Source organism: Carassius auratus, chromosome 1 (genome assembly GCF_003368295.1).
Source record: "Carassius auratus strain Wakin chromosome 1, ASM336829v1, whole genome shotgun sequence".
NCBI classification, from domain to species: Eukaryota; Metazoa; Chordata; class Actinopteri; order Cypriniformes; family Cyprinidae; genus Carassius; species Carassius auratus.
The window spans coordinates 24491962-24512992 of record NC_039243.1 but is presented as its reverse complement, the minus strand read 5'-3'; the positions used below and the strand labels follow the sequence as shown (position 1 = coordinate 24512992).

The 21031-nt window shown below is 36.5% G+C and overlaps 2 protein-coding genes across 2 annotated transcripts in view; both read right to left on the bottom strand.

Annotated features, from left to right (window-relative positions):
* LOC113105403 (cholecystokinin receptor-like) overlaps window positions 1-14481 on the bottom strand; it is a 36748-nt gene extending 22267 nt beyond the window's left edge. The window contains exons 1-2 of the mRNA XM_026266450.1: window positions 13981-14481; window positions 1749-1997 (exon numbers count right to left, since the gene is read on the bottom strand). Of these exons, the coding sequence (XP_026122235.1) occupies window positions 1749-1997; window positions 13981-14119 (388 nt within the window). The 5' untranslated portion in view covers window positions 14120-14481. The remainder of the gene's footprint in view (window positions 1-1748; window positions 1998-13980) is intronic.
* A 2043-nt stretch (window positions 14482-16524) lies between these two features.
* On the bottom strand, window positions 16525-20452 carry LOC113056949 (T-cell-specific surface glycoprotein CD28 homolog). Its single transcript, XM_026224329.1, has 4 exons — window positions 20141-20452; window positions 17886-18212; window positions 17296-17414; window positions 16525-16878 (listed from the first exon to the last, which is right to left on the bottom strand). Exons 1-4 carry the CDS (start codon window positions 20223-20225, stop codon window positions 16777-16779), a joined length of 633 nt encoding a protein of 210 aa, XP_026080114.1. The 5' UTR covers window positions 20226-20452; the 3' UTR covers window positions 16525-16776.
* Between the last annotated feature and the right edge of the window lie 579 nt (window positions 20453-21031).

The window sequence follows — 21031 nt, the reverse complement described above, 5'->3', positions numbered from 1 at the left end:
TGATTAACCATTTTAAAGAAAAAGGATGTTTTCTCCACACTTTTGGAGCAAGGTTGCCACCAGCTTGCAGTACAGCTTGTGATGTCACAGAGTTGGTTTGCTCCATTGTCCAGTGTAGTAATTTAAGCATTTCTTTACTTTTTGAATACACACTTGTTTTAAAACTGAGGAAGACAAACATAAAAGGAATGTTGAGCCCATAATAAGTGCAATTGCTTATGCAATTGAGCCGATATGATGAGGGGAGTCAACAGGACTAACATAACAGGTGGAAAAAGTCATGAATCTGCTGATTTGGGGTAAAGAACAGTTTGGAGACAATACGTGTTTACATACGGATTTATGTGGATACTGTGTGTGTGTGTGTGTGTGTGTGTGTGTGTGTGTGTGTGTGTGTGTGTGTGTGTGCAGAAATGGTCTATCACAGCACGTGAGTCACACTCTGAAATCTCTTTCATGCTGTCTCATGCTTGAATGGCTTGAAACACTTTAATGTTTAAACTGAACCGGGCTTAAAACACGTGAGAATGATAAACTTCCAGGGGCAGTTGTGGCCTAATGGTTAGAGTCAGACTTGTAATCCGAAGGCTGTGGGTTCAAATCTCAGGTCCAGCAGAAATTGTAGGTGGGGGGAGTGAACAACCAGTGCTCTCTTCCACCTTCAATACCATGACTGAAGGGTGAGACCCTTGAGCAAGGCACCAAACCCCCAACTGCCCCCCCTGGTGCCGCAATAATATGGCTTGTGTGTGTTAACTACTGTGTGTGTTCACTTGGATGGGTTAAACGTAGAGCACAAATTCCGAGTATGGGTCACATACTTGGCCACACATCACTTCATTTTTTTTACCTTCTTGAGAAAGCAACACTATCCTGGTCAATCATATTAACACTGGAGCATCCTGTTAACACCAGGTAATGTTAAGCATATTGTATTTGCGGGTGTACATAAAATATCTTACACACCACTACTGGTGAACGAGCCAGTGTAATGCAATATGTGCATTTGGACCACAATATATATATATATATATATATATATATATATATATATATATATACAGACAACATAATTCTGTTCCAGAACAGTTTTTCCAACATCTCTCCTCCTCAACAAATCACTCCTAACTATTCGTAGCCCAGTTTTGGGATAGTGAGAGCACTCCAACCATTTGTTCAATCTGATTGTATGTAAGTGCAAACTCATTGAATTGTTTATATAAATACATATGTATTTTTGTTTGTAGGTAACTTGTTTTTTTTTTTTTTTTTCTATCTGTGACTTAGACAGAACATTTAGATTTAGCCCCTCACACACTGTACATGTTTATGTTTTGCAGACACTTTTATCCTTACAGTGCATTCAGGCTATATATTTTTATTTTACCAATGTGTGTGTTCCCTGGGAATTGAACCCACAATCTTTTGTGCTGCTAACGCAGTGCTGTACCACTGAGCCACAAGAACATGCATAAGTGAAATGGAATTAATTAGTTGACAGTTGGCTCAAGTTTTAACAGTTTAAATCACAATGGAATAATTTGTGAAATATTATTGTTGCTGTATGACAATTCTGAAATAAATGAAAAAAAATGAATAAAAAGTAATTAAAAAGCAGCACTGCAGGATAAATTGTAAATTATCAGTGTAATTAAAGTTTACTTTAGCATTATTGAATAATGCTTTTGCACAAAAAATAATCAAATATGAATCTTCCAATTGAGAAAGCCTAAATGAACGTTCCTCACCCATGAAATAGGCGACTGTCTTGCACATCGCAGAGCCAAAGATGAAGTCCTCCAGCAGGCTGGGAATGAGATTAAAGGGCATGCAGAAGATGGCCATCATGACATCACTAATAGCCAGCGAGAGCAGGAAGGAGTTGGTGACGGTCCGCATTCTCTTGTTTACTATTAGGACCACAATGATCAGAAGGTTCCCAAACACACTCAGAAGAAAGACAAGTGAGTAAAGGATAATCCTCAGCGAGTCCATTTCTGAAGAAAGAAAAAATGCTATTTTGATCAAAGGAATCAATACATTCTCACATAACATTTTTTATATTGAATATTTATATTTTGAATATTTTCATTTTCCAAAGGGAATGTGTACACCACCCCTTTGGATTTTAAAGTTGCATATCTTTTAATGCACAAAATGACTAGCCAAGGTATACGTGGTGTATGATGAGTTATAAGAAGGGGGGTCTGTTTACATGGATTCATCTCCTCATCAGGACAGTATTGATGCAGACAGAAAAAAAAAATATTTCACATGAGGAATCTGTAAAGTAATCACACTCGCAACCAGGTGACTGACGGTGAATTCCTTGCCTCAGGTTTGAACAATCAATTCACCATCAGTCAAACAGTTCAAAGTATTCTCTATGCTTTTTTCACCACAAAGCATTTAGACGTTGTTAATAATCATTCTCCCTGTTTCAGTAGTTGATTCTGGCTCATCTTTAACACTCCTGAAGTAAAGCCACATAGCCTATAAAACTTCACTCAGACATCGTGAAGTCAAAGCAACCATATTTTATGAACACTTTCAAAATCTTCTAAAATGTACATTTGATTTATTGTTTCTGCATTCATAAGTTACAAGCGAGTTAAAACAGACTGAGTTGTTGTGAGTTAATGTGATTCACTAAATATCCAGCCAGTACTGTGGTGTTTAATCTGTTATCTGATAGTTTGCTTTACACATGAGAAAGAAGTTAGAAGTTAGAAGGAAAAATATTTTATGAAACATTTGAATTTGATTCCCCAGAAACAAAGTAAGTGTACTTTATAGCTTCCTGTTATTACTTTATTACTTTATTACAATAGTACTTTATTGCTCTGGCAAGCTTTAGCCTCCCTCAGACGCAGCCTCCTTCCTCAGTTCCTCCAGCTCGCCCTCTGGTCTCTGGATCCCAAACTACATCTTACTCAGTTGTCGCTAAGGCTCCTTCACAGCCGCCTGAATCCTTGACCTCACTCCACCTCCTCCGCTCTCTGCACCAAGGGCTCCATCTCCATTGCTGTCGTTGCCTCCAGTATTTTCCATGGTCATGGCCATGGAGCGCCGTTCTGGCTGTGGCCTGGGCACCTGCCATCATGCGTTTGTGTTTTCACCTTTCCCAACTTTCGTTAGTGGTTGTCGTGGTTATTGATTTAATTGTGTTATTATGCTCAGGTGTGTCTTGTTATTATCATTGTTTGGTCTGTGTATTTAAGTTCCTGTCTGTTCAGTTTGAGGTTGTCAGCTCTTGTCAATGTGTGTCACCAGCCTTCCCTTGTTTGGATTTACCTATCTGTGGATTTCTTAAAAACTGCTTATCTTCATCTCATCTTTGTGTGCGTTTATCGGCACAGTTATTTGCAGGGCCGTTTGAAGGAATTTGGGGGCCCCAAGCAAAATGGACATAGAGGCCCCCCGACAATACCCCCCCCCCCCACACACACACACACACACACACACGCAAAGCCTACAGGAACCACAGCATAGCCATACAGTTTAAGTTCACCCGCACTTTATATAAATTAAAAATTTTACATTGCAAATACTGCTTGAAAAAATAGTTTGGTGGGAATTCAATAGTGATTTGCACTGTTTTTTTTTTTCTTCTAATAACATGACAGCACAAACTTAGTTTAAACTCTGGGCTGTGCAGGATATAGGCTATAATTATAGAGCTTTTGGTACTTTGTGCTTTATAGAGGAAAAATCAGCACTGAGAAGTGATGCATCTGTTGATGTTGAGGATGAAGTTGATGGTGTAGCTGGGAAATAATTGAAACAAAAATCTGAAATTACCTGTGAAGTATGTTTTACCATTTCACTGTTAGCATATTGAAAGAGGTCACTATTACCAGCTCAGGGGTGCGTTAAATGAACAACTAGTTTCCTTTTTTAGATTTTTTTTTTTTTAAATGCATAGAATGCAATGCATACATAAAAAAAAAAAAAAAAAAAAACATTTAATTATTAATAATTGTTTCTCTGTCTGTACTTGTACTTTGAACAATGACAATAAAGTTGACAGATGAATTAAGTGCATTTAAGTGCCATTCAGGTGGGTTTTTAAATAAAGCATTTTCTGAGATGCACATTAAACACCAAACATTAATTTATCTTTTAATTATTGAAAATTAAGCAAACTAAAGTTTGTGTTAAGAGCAGTTCTGTAGATGTTGTTCATGTGTTCACATCCTTATTTAGTGAGACATCAGACGCTAGACTGAAATCTCCGCGAGCGTCACCGCGCGCTTCAGTGCGTCTTCAAGGAAGTTAAAAAAAAAAAACATATTACAGTAACCAAATTCCTTCCGTTCGAAAAAAAAAAAGCAGAGATCACTTGACCTGGTTGGCCTGCTGCTGTCAGCGACAACTGAGAGGGGCCCCCTTGAGGGGGATCCCAATAACAGTGTCATTAGATGTTACTGCATTGACGATCAAAGGGGCGCTCACACAGTGTGCATTTTATTCTTAACCAGTCGTTGTCTTGGGGCCCCAGGTCAGCTCGGGGCCCCAAGCAATTGCTTGGTTTGCCTGCCTTGTTGCGACGGGCCTGGTTATTTGGCAAGAGCTGTAACTGTTGTGTAAATGCCTTTATGCCACCTCTAAGCAGCATTAGCTTTGCGGTGTAGATTTGGAATATTGTGCCTACAGTACATACTGTATGTGACCCTGGACCACAAAACCAGTCTTAAGTGTCAGTTTTTCCAAAATTGAGATGTATACATCATCCAAAAGCTGAATAAATAAGCTTTCAATTGATGTATGGGTTGTTAGGATATGACAATATTTGGTCAAGATACAACTGTTTGAATATCTGAAATCTGAGGGTACAAAAAAAAACAACAACAACAACAACACTGAGAAGATCACCTTAAAATGTATCCAAATTAAGTACTTGGCAATGCATATTACTAATAAAAAAATACATTTTACACAATGTATTTTTGACTATTGCTACAAATATACCCCAGCGGCTTAAGACGGGATTTGTGGTCCTGGCTCACATATACCGCTCACATATATTGCTTCCAGAAGTCATAGGTCCTCTTCTGACTATTATTAATTCCTCATTGTCATTAGGATATGTCCCCAAAACCTTCAAACTGGCTGTTATTAAGCCTCTCATAAAAAAACCACAACTTGACCCCAAAGAACTTGTTAATTATAGACCAATCTCGAATCTCCCTTTTCTGTCCAAGATACTAGAAAAGGTGGTATCCTCACAATTATATTCCTTCTTAGAGAAAAAATTGTTCATGTGAGGATTTCCAGTCAGGATTTAGACCGTATCATATTACTGAGACTGCTCTCCTTAGAGTTACAAATGATCTGCTCTTATCATCTGATCGTGGTTGTATTTCTCTATTAGTTTCATTGGATCTTAGTGCTGCGTTTGACACAATTGACCACAACATTCTTTTGCATAGACTTGAACTCTTTGTTGGCATCAGTGGAAGTGCATTAGCATGGTTTAAATCATGCTTATATGACCGCCATCAGTTCGTAGCAGTGAGTGAAGATGTATCATATCGATCACAAGTGCAGTGTGGAGTACCTGAAGGCTCAGTACTAGGGCCACTACTCTTCACGCTTTATATGTTACCCTTGGGAGATATCATCAGGAAACATGGTGTTAGCTTTCACTGTTATGCTGATGATACTCAGCTCTATATTTCCTCGCAGCCCGGTGAAACACACCAATTTGAAAAACTAATGGAATGCATAGTCAATATAAAAAATTGGATGACGAGTAATTTCTTACTGCTAAATTCAGAAAAACAGAGGTGTTAATTATAGGGCCTAAAAACTCTGCTTCTAATAACCTAGAACACTGTCTAAGACTTGATGGTTGCTCTGTCAATTCTTCGTCATCAGTTGGGAACCTAGGTGTGCTACTTGATCGCAATCTTTCCTTAGAAAGCCACGTTTCTAGCATTTGTAAAACTGCATTTTTCCATCTCAAAAATATATCTAAATTATGGCCTATGCTCTCAATGTCAAATGCAGAAATGTTAATCCATGCATTTATGACTTCAAGGTTAGACTATTGTAATGCTTTATTGGGTGGTTGTTCTGCATGCTTAGTAAACAAACTACAGCTAGTCCAAAATGCAGCAGCAAGAGTTCTTACTAGAACCAGGAAGTATGACCATATTAGCCCGGTCCTGTCCACACTGCACTGGCTCCCTATCAAACATCATATAGATTTTAAAATATTGCTTATTACTTATAAAGCCCTGAATGGTTTAGCACCTCAGTATTTGAATGAGCTCCTTTTACATTATACTCCTCTACGTCCGCTACGTTCTCAAAACTCAGGCAATTTGATAATACCTAGAATATCAAAATCAACTGCGGGCAGCAGATCCTTTTCCTATTTGGCGCCTAAACTCTGGAATAACCTACCTAACAGTGTTCGGGAGGCAGACACACTCTTGCAGTTTAAATCTAGATTAAAGACCCATCTCTTTAACCTGGCATACACATAACACACTAATATGCTTTTAATATCCAAATCCGTTAAAGGATTTTTAGGCTGCATTAATTAGGTAAAGCGGAACCGGAAACACTTCACATAACACCCTATGTACTTGCTACATCATTAGAAGAATGGCATCTACGCTAATATTTGTCTGTTTCTCTCTTGTTCTGAGGTCACCGTGGCCACCAGATCCAGTCTGTATCCAGATCAGAGGGTCACTGCAGTCGCACGGATCCAGTACGTATCCAGACCAGATGGTGGATCAGCACCTAGAAAGGACCTCTACTGCCCAGAAAGACAGCGGAGACCAGGACAACTAGAGCCCCAGATACAGATCCCCTGTAAAGACCTTGTCTCAGAGGAGCACCAGGACAAGACCACAGGAAACAGATGATTCTTCTGCACAATCTGACTTTGCTGCAGCCTGGAATTGAACTACTGGTTTCGTCTGGTCAGAGGAGAACTGGCCCCCCAACTGAGCCTGGTTTCTCCCAAGGTTTTTTTCTCCATTATGTCACCGATGGGGTTTCGGTTCCTTGCCGCTGTCGCCTCTGGCTTGCTTAGTTGGGGTCACTTCATCTACAGCGATATCATTGACTTGATTGCAAATAAATGCACAGACACTATTTAACTGAACAGATATGACATCACTGAATTCAATGATGAACTGCCTTAACTATCATTTTGCATTATTGACACACAGTTTTCCAAATGAATGTTGTTAAGTGCTTTGACGCAATGTATTTTGTTTAAAGCACTATATAAATAAAGGTGATTGATTGATTGATTGACCGTAAGCTTTTCACTTGGATTCTTTAGTATTTCTTGAAATTCTTCAGATCCTTAAAACTTTATTAGACATATTTGCCAAAAAAAAATAAATAAATAAATAAATTATATATATTCTCATTTAATAGCAGCTTATATAAATATGCATTCTGCAGTATAGTATCAATAATAGTTTAGCGGAGATTGATTTAAAGTGTTATTCTGTTCTTTACTCCCTCTTTTACTTCTGTTTCATAACAGAATGCATAAACATTGATCTTTGTCCCTGGGCATAAACAGATGGAATTCTGAGTACAATGGAAACCTCAAGAAAGCATAAAACTGACATTCGTGAAGTTGTGGTGCCTCCAGTCACTGTACAGTCAGTGGTGTCGGCACCACTACAGTTAATCCAGTGGCATCCCAATGGTATATTTTATTGTTCATTCTAGTGTTCAGTGTCAGTCTGCGTGTAATGTCATAGCTGTTACTGTTGTGACAGCTCCTCACGTTTCATGTTTCCCTGACCTGCCCTGACAGTTCTTCTGTTCATTTGTATTGCAGCTCTGTTGGGAGCAGAACCCGTTTTCACAGGAGCAGTACCTACCAGCTGGCTCTTCCTAGCATGTCAGATTTAGTTAATATCAAAATAAGAGGAACTAAAACTCTATTTAAATGCAGTAATTTAGGGTACATTTTTTAATCAATGATATGATGTCAGGGTCCTGTCACTTTGGTTAATCTTGTTCTTAGTTTGGTGTCAGAATCAGAATTTTTGACATTTTTTTTGGGGGGGAGGGGGGTATCTGTCTTTGTGTGAGTGTGCAGCTTAAAGTTGCTGTCCCATCCATGTGTATTTCCATTGCTTTAACCATTCTCTTTAGATAGCAAATTCTTTTTTTTACTTATTTTTTTGTATGTGGTTTATTTTAGATATCATGAATTATTTTATTCCAAAAGCAAAAGTATATTTCTATTTTTGCAGAAGACTAGGCAACTATTCTAGTGGGGATAGGATTTTAATGTTGCATCTCAATAAATTAGAATGTCTTTGGAAAAGTTCATTTATTTCAGTAATTCAACTCAAATTGTGAAACTCGTGTATTAAATAAATTCAATGCACACATACTGAAGTAGTTTAAGTGTTTGGTTATTTTAATTGTGATGATTTTGGCTCGCATATAACAAAAAATCTCAACAAATTAGTATACTTCATAAGACCAAAAAAAAATCATTTTTAGCATATTGTTGACTTCTGGAAAGTATGTTAATTTACCGTACATGTACTCAATACTTGGTAGAGGCTCCTTTTGCTTTAATTACTGGCTCAATCCTGCATGGCATGGAGGTGATCAGTTTGTGGCACTGCTGTGATGGTATGGAAGTCCAGGTTTCTTTGACAGTGGTCTTCAGCTCATTTACATTGTTTGGTCTCTTGTTTCTCATTTTATTCTTTACAATGCCCCATAGATTCTCTATGGGGTTCAGGAGTTTGCCGACCAGTCAAGCACACCAACACCATGGTCATTTAACCGACTTTTGGTGCTTTTGGCAATGTGGGTATGTGCCAAATCCTGCTGGAAAATGAAATCAGCATCTTCAAAAAGCTGGTCAGCAAAAGGAAGTATGAAGTGCTCCAAAATGTCTTGGTATTTCTTCAGGAATAATCTTTCAGGAAATGTAGTTTTCGAGTAAAGCTTTAATATTTAACTTAATTGTTTTATCATCCTCAGCTGTCTCTGTAATAATTGTCTGATACATACATGTAAAAATCAATGTTCAGCATAAATTATAAATCAATTATTATTAATTATGTGGTTTTCTCCATTATCTCATGCATGATGTAAATGTGCTCCGGCACGGAAAGTTTAGTGCAAGTGTGAGGGCAGGCCAGCGGAGGAGTGGGGAGGAGGGATAATGGCGCCCAGGCTCGTTTCGAGTACATCCTAAGTCGACCACATGCGTCACCTGCTTTCCTGTCGAACGTTTCGACCCTCTCCCCTTATTATTTTATTGTTAGTTCAATTTGCCCCACCTGTTCTCCCTTGTTACCCTCCTAATTTCCTTTCCTATTTATTCTCCATGTGTGCTCTGTTTTGTGCCAGATTGTTGTGGTTGTTTCCAGTCCTGAATTTACTGTAGCCTTGTTTTAAGTGTTCCTGTTTTGCCCTGTCATGGCTTTCGTTGTCATTTTGCTCTAGTCCTGCCACTACAAGGGTAGTTTTTTGCCTTTTTGTTTTGATTTTAAATTTTAAATAAAAGCCTATCTACACTCTGCAATTGAGTCATTGCCCTTCTCTAACTCAACACTTGACATATGATCTATTCCAGGTTATTCGAATTTTGTCCTGGAGGGCCAATGTGCTGCAGAGTTTATCTCCAACCCTGATCAAACTCACCTACCTGTGATTTTCTAATGATCCTGAAGACACTGATTAGCATGCTCTTGTGTGTTTGATCAGGGTTGGAGCTAAACTCTGCGGCGCATTGACCCTCCAGGACAAGATTTGAATAAACCTGATCTATTCTATTTTGTGTGAACAAAGTTTGAGTAAATATACTTTAGCCTGTATGACCCTTCAAGCACTGATGTACATTATTCAATGATTCATCTCTATGATATTTTATTCATTGGTCAGTTCAGCTACTTCATTCATGTCAAATTATGTGCACGCATTGCTTGTGCCAGTGTTATGATGAATACATTTGAAATTAGTCAATGGGAGTCACACAGAAAGTCTGTGATTTTTAGAATGTCATGTAATTAGACAGGGTAAAAGGATTTGCTGTAATTTTAAGCCAATTAAAAATTAAAGCCATTTCATTCAGGCACAATGCCAACGTCTAATGTTAAGAGCTTATGTTCAATTTCAGTGCCAAAGAAAACACAGCAACACAGTTTAAGCATCCAACCATTACATCAATGCAGATAGCGAAGGGTTTTTTTCTTCTCTTTCACTTGGTTCATTTGATTATTCGATAAATGTATAATATCCTGTTTAGCCAATATTTTTTTTATTAAGGCAACTGCAAATTACAACACAAGACATTTTAATTTGTCAAAACTTTAGTCTTGCATATGAAAGGGTTTTTACAGAGTTCCGGTAATTAGCTCTATCATTGTTACTTCATACTGTATATGGACCTCAACAGTTAGATAAGAGCTATTAGCATCAGCCCACCTCAACAACAACTACATACATTTAAAGCAGCAGCAGTCAAACTATATTACCACATAATTTATTCATGATGCAATGGCAATTAGGCAAGGGTGTCGTAGGGTGTGAGGAAAGTTGGATGAAGGAAGAAACCCCAACTATTGTATGATTTTGTGTTTTAAACTGTCAGTTAGCACATGTAGCCTAAAATAACTGCCCTTAGATGTAATGACACTAGATATGTGGGCTCCACCTAAAGACATTGAGTGGTTTATCCCAAAATGCCACACTCCATCAGGTAGTTAGCAAAAGATGCTGCAGCTAGTATCTGGATACCAGAAATGGAAAAATAAAGATGAGAGAGCAGGATGAGAAGTGTCGAAAGGCTATTAGCAGTCAGAATTTAAAATATATAGATTTGTAAAATATAATCAGCAAAATATAAATGCTTAGTCAGAACCTTACAATTTGTAATAATAAAAAAAAGATATGTACTGAGAAAAACATTCCTTTCACATGGAAAACATGGGGTAGGCTAATATGTCTCTCTCTTTCCTTGTTGAGGTGTCTATTCAAAATATTTCAAAGAATCATCCCTCCATACTAATGTATTGTCATCATAACTAGAAGTAAAACACTCTTATATAGACACCTGTGGAATTATAATAACTATATTAAATGATCCACATTAACATAAACAAGCTATGTATTAGCACTCCCATTTATCCCAATGCCTCTTCATTGGTTAGCGCAGAAAAACTTTGGGAGTACGCAGTGAAATCTGTAATCTTTGCTCATGGTGGCTCATGAGTGTTCAATTCTGCTGCCAGTCACATGAAATTGTGCAAGCAATGCTAATGGCATTACATGCGACTGCCATGTCCTCTAATTTTAAGTGGAATGTTTTTTTTCATAGAGTTGCAGTATTTTGAGCTTATTTCTATAACCGAGTAATGTATTTGGGCTTGCTAGTGCCTACTTAATAGCAGCTGTCAAAGATCCCCACCTACTGTTCAACCCATACTCTATATGTCATTATCAAGCAGTTCCTCCTGCTTACCTCAGCTCCCCCCCTCTCCTAAATGCATGCTGTTTTCCTTTTCATAAGTGCATACATGTGTGTGCACATAGAGAGATGTATTTATTGACTTTGATGGTCAGTTGTATCATGAATAATTTTTGTATTATTATTTTAATGGGGTCATTTGTTTGGGTTTATTTTGGTGTGACAATTTGCTCAATTTAGTGTTTTTTTTTTGGGGGGGGGGTAAGATTAGGTTGCTTGTTTTTATACAAATGTTAGTGACTATACAGAGCTGAGATAGGAACAGTACACTTTTAAGACTGGAAACAATCAGGCACATATATTGCTTTCAAAAATATACAGAGTACACTGTAAAAAATGAATCATGGGTCTTATAATTTTCATCAAAAAAATTAAGGTGATAATTAAAAATAATGTGTGGCTTTCATTAAAAAAACTGTGATTCAGTGTTGTATAGAAAATAATGAGGACTTTTTACTTAGAAAAACCAAGAGATGCGTTTTCCTCATTTTGTTTTAGGAGACTTAAGCAGTTTTGGTGCTTGAATTGGGGAACTGATTAAACTAAAATAATTAAGGAAAGAAGGCTGCCTATTTAATTTAAGTGAATTAGCTCAATTTTGCAGTTTTATTTTAGAGGTGATTGTTAGTTCCCAGCATGCTTTGCATACGGCTGGATATGGAGAGTAAATTTTGAAATTAAATGCTTCTTTATGTTTTTGAGTGAAGGGAGGCATCTATTAATGTTTAATGTTCAGTTACATTTGACATTTGTAAGAGTTTCTGTAACATCGAAGTTTCCATTGCACAGTGCAATCGTTGCCACTGTGCAGAAGAGTAGAGCTTGTAGTTATGGATACTACTCTTCTAAGGCATTAAACCTTGTTTAATGAGCAGTAGCCTTGCTAGTGCTAGTGCAGTACTTTCCAGTATTTCTAAAGTATTTTCCTATTTGAGCTGATTGGCTGTATACAGTCTTGTAAATGTATAAAATAACAAAATACAAACAGATCTCATTTAAAATCACAGACTTTTGAGAATAAACTTAAAATAAATGAGCACATTTCCCTAATTATATTAAATTTATTGTGCCATAGACTAAATCATTTAGGAATTTTTACTTAATTTATTTGGGTAAATTTCACACAAAAAAAAACAACCTTAAAATCTACTCAAATATAATACGTGTAATATTTAAGTAGATAGCATGTAATATTTTTTACAGTGTACACTGATATTTCTTAATGATTGCCAATGGAGTAACATGCTCTTTGTAGCCAGATGGTTGCATCTACCAAATGGGGCCATGCTAGGTGGCAACAACTTGTGACCTCAAGTGGTAACCCTATGTATTATTAGTTTTTTTCCAGTCCTATACTGTAATTGCCATTTCTCATTACTAAACATGACAATTATAGAATGGAACAAACGAATGTACATTAAAATAACCCAGTTGGGTTAGTTGGGACAACATTTGGTAGACTATTGATGGTCTAATATGTGTTTATATGTGTGAATTTGTCTGTGATAAAATGTGATTAACAAATTATTTAAGAACAGGTAATCTATGATCTTGTTCAAAACCTACTGCATTTTTTTCCTCCAACTCCTGCTCCACATTTATGCTCATGCACAGTCTTGACAGATGTATACCACCCTCTTTCATCATTTAGACATCAGAACACTCTCAAATGAGAAAGCTAAAACTGTATTATATGTAATAAGAGCAGAACCACCTGATTGAGTGAGTCACCAATGTGTGAACGTATAAAATTTGTGGATCCATAAAATAGAAAAGGATGACTGAAATGCTGTAGCAGTTTCGTAATCAGAGGTGAGATGCTGCTAAGGTGCATAAAATCAAATGGAATTATTTTTGTCCCAGCTGGGAGGTTTCATTAGGTTCATCAATGTCAAGTTGGATATCTCCGATTACATATGTTTGAAATGAGCAGATTAAATTATTGGCTGACGTTTTTCCACCTAAAGAGCCTTACATGGAGTTTAATCTGCTACCAGACGAACACTCTCCCCTGACATGTCAGTCTGATTCACAACCTTGCACAAATGGATAGATTTAAAACAAATTAGTTTATTTATTAATTGTTTTATTTATTTTTTTGTGCACATAAATCAATCTTGAGGCTGTGTTTTTTTTTTTTTTTTTTTTTTCTAATGAAGTAAACACTTAATTTGCATGGTCAGAGAGTATAATGATAATGTTGTGAGCAGAAAAAAAAATGCAAAGAACATCCTTGGGGTTTAATTACACTAAAAATACCACTGGCATAGTTCTTGAAATACAAAATGAAAATATTAATTTTATCACTGCTATTATTATATACATTTTTGATAATATGAACTATAATGGTTTACATTTTAAAAGAAAAATAACCACTCATCTTTAATGGGCATTTTAAACAAACACACAAACACACTGAAAAAAAAAAACAAGCTGCTGAAGTTTATATTTAAGGCTATGTAAGGTAGTGGTTGCTGGGGCATGGATTAGTTTGTCCTTACCTTTTGGTCGTGTGGGTTGGAACTTCTGAATTATTGACGCGTTGCTACAGGTCGCGTTAACTTCAAACGCAGAGGTGTTCAAGCTGGAATTGTCTGGGGCTCTTGAACATTCCCAAAACGGGATCTGATTTGCATTCATTTTCTGTAAATCCGCTGACCCTCGAAAACTGCTAGGAGTATAGGTTTCTAAATCAATTTAAAACTACTTATTCACGATATTGCACTAAGAGTATATTTTAAGGTTATGTATTAATACGCGCTAAAATATTCAGCGCACCCATTGCGCGCGCGTCTGTGAGAGAATGACTGTGCGCGTGAAACTGTAGTCACTGGAAAGCGTGCTACAGCTCTGATGAGAGAGAGCAGCGTGGGTTGACAGTTCTTTAAGAGTGTTAGCACAGAGGGTGGGGTGATTATAGAAAGGGAGGGCGAATTACAAGAGTAACTGACTCACTAGGAGTTAACAGCAGTTGGCAGTGCCCTTCAAACTAGCGGCTCTTGGTTAATAGTGATGGCCGATTCGTGAACGAATCGTTCAATTTAACCGGTTCTTCTTAGTGAACCGGTTGAACCAGTTCACCAAATCGAACTGAATCGTTTGAAACGGTTCACGTCTCCAATAAGCATAAATCCACAAATTACTTAAGCTGTTAACTTTTTTAACGTGACTGACACTCCCTCTGAGTCAGAATAAACCAATATCCCGGGGTAATCCATTTACTCAAACAGTACACTGAATGAAATGCTGTGAAGACCGAACTGAAGATGAACACCGAGCCGAGCCAGATAATGAACGAACACGCCCACTGCTGGAGCAGTTCTCGTTCTCGAGTCAAGAACCGGTTGCTTCGGTTTTCGGATCACCAGTACACTCAACCGAGAATCGTTTCTGTCGGACGCGTCCGATTTGAGAACCGATGAGCTGATTCTCGTTCTCGAGTCAAGAACCGGTTGCTTCGGTTTTCGGATCACCAGTACACTCAACCGAGAATCGTTTCTGTCGGACGCGTCCGAATTGAGAACCGATGAACTGATGATACTGCGCATGCGTGTAATTTTGTAAGTATTTTGTTAAACATCGGAAAGTGTGATAAAGTAACTATTTTATTTTGATTTTTTTTTAATTATTTTTTTTAGATTAATGTTTCCAATCTGTATATTGTATATAATGTATAGGCCAAATGGGTTTTCAGGGAAGTTGGACAATAATTAAGACTCTAAAGACTCTTATGTTTAATAGGAATAAGGGATGATTTATGAGATATCTGTACTGTATTTATAGTTAATGATGACATTCACAAATTGAGTTTGTAGTAAACAGAACATGAACACGAGTAGAGCAGCTGATGACACTGAACTGCAGCACGTGCCGGTTAGAGCGATTCTCGTTCTCGAGTCAAGAACCGGTTGCATCGGTTTTCGGATCATCAGTACACTCAACCGAGAATCGTTTCTGTCGGACGCGTCCGAATTGAGAACCGATGAACTGATGATACTGCGCATGCGCGATTCAGCGTGAAGCCAACTGACTCACAGCATGTCTCTGAACCGAAGGGATTCTTTTGGTGATTGATTCTGATTCTGTACTAGTAGTTATGAGCGGGTATTTTGAGGGCTTGGATGAGGGCAATCTGGCGAAACGTAAGTTAATTTAATAACAAATACATCGCAATGGATTATGTTTAGTAAGTGGATCATGGTTTCTGCACTGATGACACCTAATTTATTTACTTTATATCTTCAAGACTTAAATCCTCATATGCACATTATTGCTGTTACTGTATTTAGGTGTGGTTGCAAAACTCAAATGTAAACTTTTCATGATTATGAGGTTTTAACTGACTAAAGTTATGATTACTGACTTTATATATTTGAATGTTTGATAGACGTGACGCCATTACGTCATCGCCAATGACGTCATTACGTCGAGCGTGAAAGAACCGATGAACCGGTTTTTTCAACCGGTTTATTGAATCGAACCGTCCGAAAGAACCGGTTCGCGGAAAAGAATCGAACTTCCCATCACTATTGGTTAATGGAATCTAAGTCCTGCGTCTCCCTCCAGTGGATGTCCTGTGTTATTGCTTGTTGATCACCAAAAAGAGTGAAGAAGGTACAGGCAAGACAGAAAGAGAAAATAAAAGCTGCTTCAGGCATACCAATAAGAGGTTCAGAACTCTTAACCGCAGATTTTTCCATGAGATTACCTTTTCTTACTCACACTGTCATTTTCCTGTGTGTGTGTGTGTGTGTGTGTGTGTGTGTGTGTGAGAGAGAGAGAGAGAGAGAGAGAGAGAGAGAGAGAGAGAGAGAGAGAGACCAATATCTTGGGGGGGAAAAATAGCTGAAAACAGCAAAATATCCTTTTGGGGATGTTCTTAAAAAAGAAATGTGGTTCAGAACCTGAGAATGTTGAAGTGGATCTAGTAAATTATTGTGCAGGCTTGGGTTAACATATAATTTGATTTATAAAAAAAAAAAAAAAAGTCTACCATAGGCCTCCTTTCTGACATGCAAATGTACATACAGTATCAAAAAAAGGAAAAGGTTGTTGTTTTATTTATTTTCCAAATTTAGCAAAACAAAAATACTTTACAAAAATAGCTAATTACATTAAGGCTACATATAATAGTGGGTTAAATGAAAATATAAAATGTAAAACTGTGAAAAAAATAAAACGTAGTTGGATTGTTCTCCGAATGCAGTGTGCCCTTTTTAAAACATGGCTGATGTGATGCTTTAGTGGTTGTTCTTGTTCTTGGCAGGGTTCGTTAAAGGTCGTCAGACAGTCTCATACTACTCTATGTAAAAGCCCTGCCAGGTTGGATGTTGAACCCCCTGCCATTTCCGTCTGCATTCTCTGTCCTTGAAAGGAATATCCATTCGCCTCAGCTTGATCTGATGTGCAAACACGAGAAAGACGTCAAAAATACAATTATCAGCCAAGATCAACATATCATTTAGTCCACATTCAAAGACCTGAAGCCAAAGTAAGTCAATCCATAAGTAACTAAATATTTATTGGCAAATGATACTGTCAAAAAATGTAATCACTATAATCACTGAATGTTACTTTTTTAAATAATATAATATAAAATATAATGACACAGCTTTGCCAACCAATATTATAATGAGAGGCCATGGATACTAAATGGCATATTTAAAAAATGATATTAGCCACAGTCTGCATGATTTTTTTAATGAGACATCAATTAAATGGTTAACTTTTCTAATATTGTGTAATACATTCTATTGAATTATATTAATATACTACGTTGAATGACCCATTTTCTAAATGTAAATATATTTATTTACCTGCAAAAAGAAAACGATGCACGTCATTACCAGCCCATATATGACCATGGCTCCAAGCAACACCCAGTAAAACTGGTAGCTGACATTTTGACAGACGGCTTGCTGTTTAACTGGTCTCTCTGTAGAAACACACATTTTAGGGGGGCATCCATAGATGTAATGCTTATTATATAGTACAAAATGTAATTTCTCTCCCCTTACCATAATCTAAAAATCATAAACCTACCGCTCACATAAAACTTTCTACATTTTTAGATATATATATATATATATATATATATATATATATATATATATATATATATATAATTATTATTATTTTTATTTTATTTTTTCTGAGATAGTGAATTTGGGATTTTCCTTAGTTGTCAGTTATAATCATCAAAATGAAATGAAATAAACATTTGAATTATATCAGTATGTGTGTAATGAATGAATATAATATACAAGGTTCACTTTTTGAATGGAATTAGTAAAAAATAAATCAACTTTTTGATGATATTCTAATCATATTGACCATTGCTTTAATTCTCTGCATGCTGTTGACAGTGACAATGTCTGTCTTTCCGTAACAACCATAGTGAACATACCTTCAACAAACACAATAGTTTGTGGTTTGTTCTCCACCTCCTGAAATGGTGGAGGAAAGATTCTCTGGGCCTTGCAGGTGTACAGGGCTGTAGTATTTTTTGTTACAGCTTCCAGGATAAAACTGGTACTGTTATCCGCAACATTAACTGTGAAATCCATCCTTGGCATGTTGTTATTTTTGCTGATGGATGTATTATTAACACTGACAGAAAAAATGTCGTCTGAGCCTTTAAATAATCTGTAGACCATTTCTGGTGCACTGAGTACGGGGCAGGGTACAGTAACACTGCTGTTCAATGCCACATGTTGAAATGATGGTAGATTACCTGCGGTGAGGAGACAACACATCAATAACATCAAAGAACTGCTTCATAGACAGTTTTTAAACTTTTTAAAGCTTTAAAATCTAAAATCTTTGATTGGTACAATATACACTTTTATTATTAATTATTATTATATTATTTTTTTTACTTTGTCTGTAGTTTTTGCAGAAGTGGTTATGCAACCCAAAAATCACCACCACGTTATTAACAAAAGATGGTTCCTGTTCTCAAGTTCACTCACACTGCCAGAGTATATAGACTTTTTTTTTTTTTCTGGATTAGGAAAGAAAATATGTTTTTTGTCTTTTTAATTCCTAGAGGTCTGAGTATTTTTATGTAAAATTAATGTGCATAGGCACTTTCCTATATATCAAACACATGAACAAAAAAGCTGAAAAAGCTGAAAAATTAAATGTTAAATGTCAGAATAACAAAACTGAAGAACAGTTTTGACTGGTTTCTTAATTGCACAGATATGAACCTTTCCATGTAAGAATGGAGAAATATTGTCATAGAGACAACGTTTCTTTGAACAAATTGCTTTGAACATCACTTTGTAGAAAAAAAAGGAAAGAATGAATCATCTTTTTGCAGAATGATTAATGATGTCGGTGCCAAACATGCAAAATGCCACTATTCATGTACTTTATTGTAATTTGCAGCCTTGCAAATTAGAAGTTTGTGGTAAAGTTGGTTTCAACCCCTTAACTGTCACTCACGTTTTTGAAGATAGACTAGAATGTGCATGATACAAACCTAAATATTTATAATTCATGACTAAAAACATTTTGTAACATGATATTGATGTACCATTTACATGGTAATGCAATGTTTGATTATAAAATGGGTTTTAAAGGATGAATTTTAAGATTTTAAGTTTTCAGTCGATATGTAATTTCTGATAAATTCTAAAATGTGATAGAGAAAAAGGCAACGAGGAAGTCTTTTTTTTAAACAAAGGTCAAAATGCCTGTTATAATGTAGATTTTTGAGGGTGCACTCTTTTAATAAATTAATCTATTACTTTTACTACATAATTTTTAACAAAAAACATTGGTAAAATATATATATTTGGGAGTCTTCGACCTTTCCAACAATATATAGTTTGTCAAGATTAGATTAGATTTGATTGTAATATAGTGAAGTACACCTAGGCGTCCCGTATTCGGGACGGGGTGACAGTTTAAATGTGTCTGACTGCACAATATTTTAGTTAACAAATCTCATTCAGTCAGTTAGACTGTATATGGATTTGATTTATACACTGGCAACAAGATGTAACATTTCTTGAATCCTTTTGCCACTTGTATGCTTTATAAATATTTGGAGTTTTTCTTATTTATACATTTGACTACTATAAGTGCATTTCCCACATCCCTTTCATCCCACACAATTTTTGCTGGATGTAAACAAATAAAAGGTCCTATGGTATCTTGCAATCTTTACTATATTTCATAATTTTCATGTAATACATATTTTGACTTTATTTATCCAAATTGAAATTTCATATCAGAATTAAGAATTACTCGTTTACATTGTTGTAATTCCAACCTCATAAAATGTGGTTTCCCAAATGGCTGATAAAACTGAAGGTAAATTGATTTTCATGCAGATATATGCAATGTATTTCACTTAAATATTTGTAGTGCCTTGTTTTGCGCTGTCAGGTCACTGTAGGCCTCTCGACTCGAAGCCCCTGCATATAAAAAAAATTTGTCCCACAGCTCAAGGCCTTATTCTGTCCCATCCTAAATATGTCAAATAAGCAAAGACATGCTTCATGAGCTATAAGTTAAAATGATTTAATGTGACAGAATCACCTGTAACACATGTAGGTTACACAAACAAAAGTAATAACCCACTGTAAAAAAAAAAAAAAAAAAAAAAGTTCAAATTTAAGTAAGTAAGTAAATCTCAAAAAAAGATCTTACCTTTACACATGCTCTCTGTTTCAGATTGGCAACTATGGAAGAGACAAAGACTTAAGAGGGCCACAGATGCCCTGAAAATCTCCATCTGTTGTAGTCGACGTCTTCACACAATAGAAATGGTGTTGAAAACGACAGCGCTGCTACCTTTCGTTTTGAGACTGTTTTGCAAGTATGTCGTTTTGTATGGTAAATTCAACCTTTGGCGTAACAGAAGATCTCATCACGAGCCAAACAGGAAGTTTCCGTTTTCTTCTTGCACCCTTTGTGGTTGATGTTATTTGCATGTTTCATATAGTGTGATAGTTACAGATTCTCACGGCATCATACAGTAGCTGGTGTTTCCTCAGTGAGGGGAGGTAGTAAAGGAGACCCCTGTAGGGGATTTCTAGTAAATGGTCTGTTTGAAGAGTTGACAGGGTTATGTAGGGTTAAAGTGGGTTTGTACTTGAGAGTAACAGATGCAGAAAAATGAAAGCGAACTCTTCAAAGTTAAAATGACAGAAACCCTTGATCGGAAAAGACCTGCGTGCATTTGTTTAATAAAGTGAATTAAAGGCATTTTCTGGCAGTCGCGGACTGCCTCATGTGGCGGACAGGAAAATGCCTTTAAGATGATTTATTGTAAGTCTTCATGTTTCCTGTTTTTTTTTTTTTTTTTTTTTTTTTCTAAATCTGTGTGCACGTCAGAGCCAGTGCACTTTGTGATCTCTATGGCAACCAATTCACAGAACACTGAAACCATCCCCAACCCACGATGCTGATGCTGCTGTTCTCTGCATGTTCCTTGATGGAAAAAACAAAAGATTCTGATTAATCAAGTTTCTTATATTATGAATGAGATACATAATGAGGTTTCGCTTTTGTGGTTTTATTTATATTTAGACCTAAACT